This window comes from Drosophila biarmipes, chromosome 2R (genome assembly GCF_025231255.1).
Source record: "Drosophila biarmipes strain raj3 chromosome 2R, RU_DBia_V1.1, whole genome shotgun sequence".
Taxonomy (NCBI): domain Eukaryota; kingdom Metazoa; phylum Arthropoda; class Insecta; order Diptera; family Drosophilidae; genus Drosophila; species Drosophila biarmipes.
Window position 1 is genome coordinate 5955369 of NC_066615.1, and position 4151 is coordinate 5959519.

Genomic DNA, 4151 nt, shown 5'->3' on the forward strand with positions numbered 1-4151 from the left:
GTGGAGCATAAATCTTAATTACGCTTCGTCGAGCGTAAATCATCATCAGTCGTCGGAGGAGCCCTCAGTCCCGGCTTTTTGGCCCCAGAAAGGCAGGCCGAATCGATTCAGGCGAGGAAGCGGGTTAGCTCTCCAGAAAGGCTCCGCCGAACTTTGACAATTTGTTCGGCAGCTCCACTTTTACGATCCCCGCTTCCAGACTGACTGACGACTGTCAGATTTTCCGGCGTACTTGCCCTTATTTTCAAAACTAATCCCAGATGGGGATTAAACTCAAGAATTCCCCGTTTCTGAGCTTGTTTTCCGAGTCTGGGGTCAAGGGAACGAATCTAATATTCGCTGAGCACTTGGCATCCTCTTTATGACGCTGACAATCAGGTTCGCCAGTCGGCACAATTCAAAAACGAAATTTTTACAAGTTGTAAAGATTAAAAGTCCATTAGGCTGCGGCCGCAGAACTTGTTCTGGCCATCGCAGCGTCCATTTAAAAGCGCGCAATGCAATCACTCAAATTGGCCAAAGCGCCAGAACGTGCAGATGGCCGCGGAGAGGGGGAAGCACATGAAATATTTTAATCCATAAGATGCAGTTAAGTGCATCCATCAGCGCGTATTTAGAATTTAATAAATACGGAAGCGAGAACACGACTCCGAACACGACTCCCTAGCAAATGCACTTCGGAGGTATTTTAATTTATTTAAATTTCTGGCCTCTCTCGCACATAACCGACCGCAATTTGGACTGCAGTGGCGAGGAGGTGACTACACCAGCACACGACTTGGTCCGAGTGCCCGGTTCCAGGCAAGAAAAGTGAACATCCATTAGTTGTGCTAATGATGCGCAACCCACTTTGCAGCGTTCCGCCCCAAGTAGAACTCCAGATGCAGCAGCTCCTCCTCTTCCACAGCCATCCACGTCCACATCCATATCCAAAACCAAAGACAAGAGCCAGTGTCCTGTGCCGGGGACTTAGCCGACTACTTTGGAACGCATTTGGCCAGTTTGGTTGGTTAGCCCCGCTCCTCTGTGTGCTCGCAGCTAAGGCTAATGTAACTGGCCAAGAAAGGGAGGGGAAAGTGGAAAGAGATTTGCTTAGTGAAATAGTCGGAATAGCAAATGCACAGGGGAGTGCTAAAAACATCCCGTTAACGAGTGCAATTCCGGGACTTTATTGAACTCCACTTGCACTTTTACAGCTGCATAAGGGTGACAACATAAAAACTCTATTTAAATTGGGTATGGTAGGTATTGCACGTTGAGAAAGTTGGTATGCTGTATCTTTAGTTATAAAACGAAATACAGCAATATTATATTGGAAACTTCACCAAATGGCACTCTGTTCGCCTACAGATAGACCTGAAAAGTAAATACAACGTACAATTCAATCTGGTTAAAGGAGTTAGCTTAGTTACCATCAGCTGGTTCAAGTAGAACTCGTAGGGTATGTGCCCGCTGATGGGGTCTATGGCCACTGGCCACATCTCATCCATTTCCTCCTGGGTAAACGGCTCGCCCTCCTCCATCATCAGTTTTCCAAAACTCTCCTTGGTCAGGTAACCCTTGTTTTCCGGATCCAATATCTTAAAGGCCTGCAGAATTTTCTCCGGCGGAGCGGGCTCCATTCTGTTCGAAATATTCGAAATATTAGTGAAAAGTATTTTGGGAAGAACTGTTACTCACTTTCGTTCCATGAGCAACTGCGAGACGTGTGGCAAAAATTTGGTCAAATGCACTTCGCCACTGGTCTCCTCGGATTCCGTGGCCGAGATCACTTCGTTCACCTCCTCCTCGGTGGGAACACACCCCAGGAGCCTCAGAACAGTGCCCACCTCACGCACGTCTATGAACTTGTCACCATGATGATCGAACACACAAAAGGCATCCGAAATGCGTTTCTCCAAGTCGTTGTTTACTAAAAAGGGATTTCCGTAAAGTAGAATACTTAATAATATAAGATACAGTCCTTACAATCCATATCCATGTTGAGGGCTTGGGGTTTTCCAACCAACTGAGACGAGTTGTGGGCGGAAGGTATTAAATCAATAGCCAATATACCAAACCCTGTTGCTAGGGGTGATTTGAATTAGTAGAGAGAATGTATGAATATTTCTTGTACGTTTTTAAGTGCCTATTTGTTTTGGCTTTCCTTGGATTTTCTACAGTAAAATAACCAGTGGTTTCGACCAGATCCAAATCCACACAAGGCTATTCCCGCTGCCAGGCGAGTCCATAATGCCACAGTAAAAACCGCCATAGAGCGGCCCATTAGGCAGCTCATGGAGGCCATCATATTGGCCCATTACCATTTCGCCGATCCACCGGCTGTCTGCTAAGGAACACGGAAGTTTTCCTTGGCCAACTGAAGCGCGTTCTCCTTACCGGGCGCTCGGCCAGCAGCAACAAGTGCATTTTCGGAGCTGTGCCCACTTTAATGGAAATTACTGCAGAGCTCGCCATTAATTTCCCTCACATTTGTCTGGCCATCTGAGCCGCAGTTTCAGTTTGAGGCCCGGCTCTCGACGCATTCGATTCGATTAAAAAATGGCAAGGCAAGTACGAGAACTGCTCCATTCACGCTAATGCGTGTCGTGTACAACACGCTTGCCACTTGAGCTGTTCGCCGCATCTCCTAGAATATATACATGCCTCTATAGACGCCCTGCATGCCGCTCCTTCTTCCCGCAGCTCCCATCATCGCCATCGCATCCACGTACACACTTGCCTATCTGCCGCAATCTCTTTGCAGTTTCTGCACCGGCTCTGGATCTCGACCTGGCCCTGGATCTGGGCCTGTACCTCGGCTACTGCCATAAACACTAAAAGTGTTCGTCATTTGCTGTTCCAGATCCAATTAACCATTTTGATGCATTTGCCTCCATTAACTTTTCTCTCTCGGGCCCTTTGGCCAGGGCTCGGCAGAGGTCCGATACACAGCAGAAAATAAACTTATATCAATTTATACTTGGGTAACTGGAAGTGCTGAATATGGTAATATGCTTAAGTGCTTGGGGTGTAGCCAAATGAAAGAAGATTCCTAAAACTGTATTGGGGAAAGGATCTAAGGGTGTTAATAACTATACTTGTACAATACTATCTATTAATGTAAAATGAGATCTTATTTTATTGAGTCTACAGTTTCTCTCAGTTTGCAATTTCGCTGCTGACTTACAACGTGATCGGAAGTTTGTCTTAGCCCATCTTCAGCATACCATACCATTCCATACTATACCTATACCCATACCCGTACCATGCCCGACTATACCTGACGACGTGTCCGTGACTCGCAGAGGCTCATACGAGTCTGGTCCAGGCCGGGGCTCCTGCAAAGTACTTTGTAAATGTTGGCATGATTTAAGTCGGCTCTTAGTCTCTTTATTCTGACATTTACCACAGGTTTGTCTATTAGGCATGCGATTAAAATTTAAATTGAAGTCGCGCTGACTCCGCTGCGGGATTGGGTTTCTGCCTGGGATTGGCTGATGCTGGTGCGATTCCTCTATAGGACCGGCCACGCCCGTTGCATTCGCGGTCCGGTGCGCCAGTTCCGGTTACTGCCCTGCGTTTTGCTCATCTGTCGATTTCGACACCTGTGGCAGACAGATGGGGACTGGGAAATGGAACATGGGACATGGGAAGTGTTTCCTGTGTAGGAAATTACGCGGCTCGGAGGAAGAAATATATTTGCATGGAAGAAAGTCGGCGAACGAGTTGCTAGTGACCAATTAAGTCCGTGCTAATTTATTCCGATTTTAGTTCGAAGATCTTTATTAGGCAATCCCACAGCCCTTCACTATGCACCACAGGCAGGTAGAGATTAAGGTCACCTCCACTCGAATCAATTGTCCTTTTCAGATGCCAATCGAATGCCATTTTTCATTAATAAACAATTATTATTATGATTTCTTATTTTTGCATTTAATGCTCCATTGAAAACGAGTTACAGTGCGTGCGTATGTGGACTGGAGTAATTAAATGGAATTTAATAAACATAAACATCCGAAAATGGAATGCTACCTTTCACAGCACCAGCAGCACCGACCGGTAAGTAGAAAACTCCGGACAAAAGGCGGCCCAGAAACTTTTGTTGAATTAATTAGAGTAAAAAGGCTGCCAGACAGCAGCCGCAGCGGACTTTGACTACCTTTGTACTC

The 4151-nt window shown here is 46.4% G+C and overlaps 1 protein-coding gene across 1 annotated transcript; it reads right to left on the reverse strand.

Moving 5' to 3' along the window:
• Positions 1 to 1109: 1109 nt before the first annotated feature.
• LOC108029353 (dynein regulatory complex protein 8) lies at positions 1110 to 2007 on the reverse strand. The gene is made up of 4 exons (XM_017101544.2): positions 1969 to 2007; positions 1681 to 1912; positions 1413 to 1623; positions 1110 to 1356 (listed from the first exon to the last, which is right to left on the reverse strand). The coding sequence occupies exons 1-4, from the start codon at positions 1979 to 1981 to the stop codon at positions 1345 to 1347; spliced, it is 468 nt and encodes a 155-aa protein (XP_016957033.1). The 5' UTR covers positions 1982 to 2007; the 3' UTR covers positions 1110 to 1344.
• Between the last annotated feature and the right edge of the window lie 2144 nt (positions 2008 to 4151).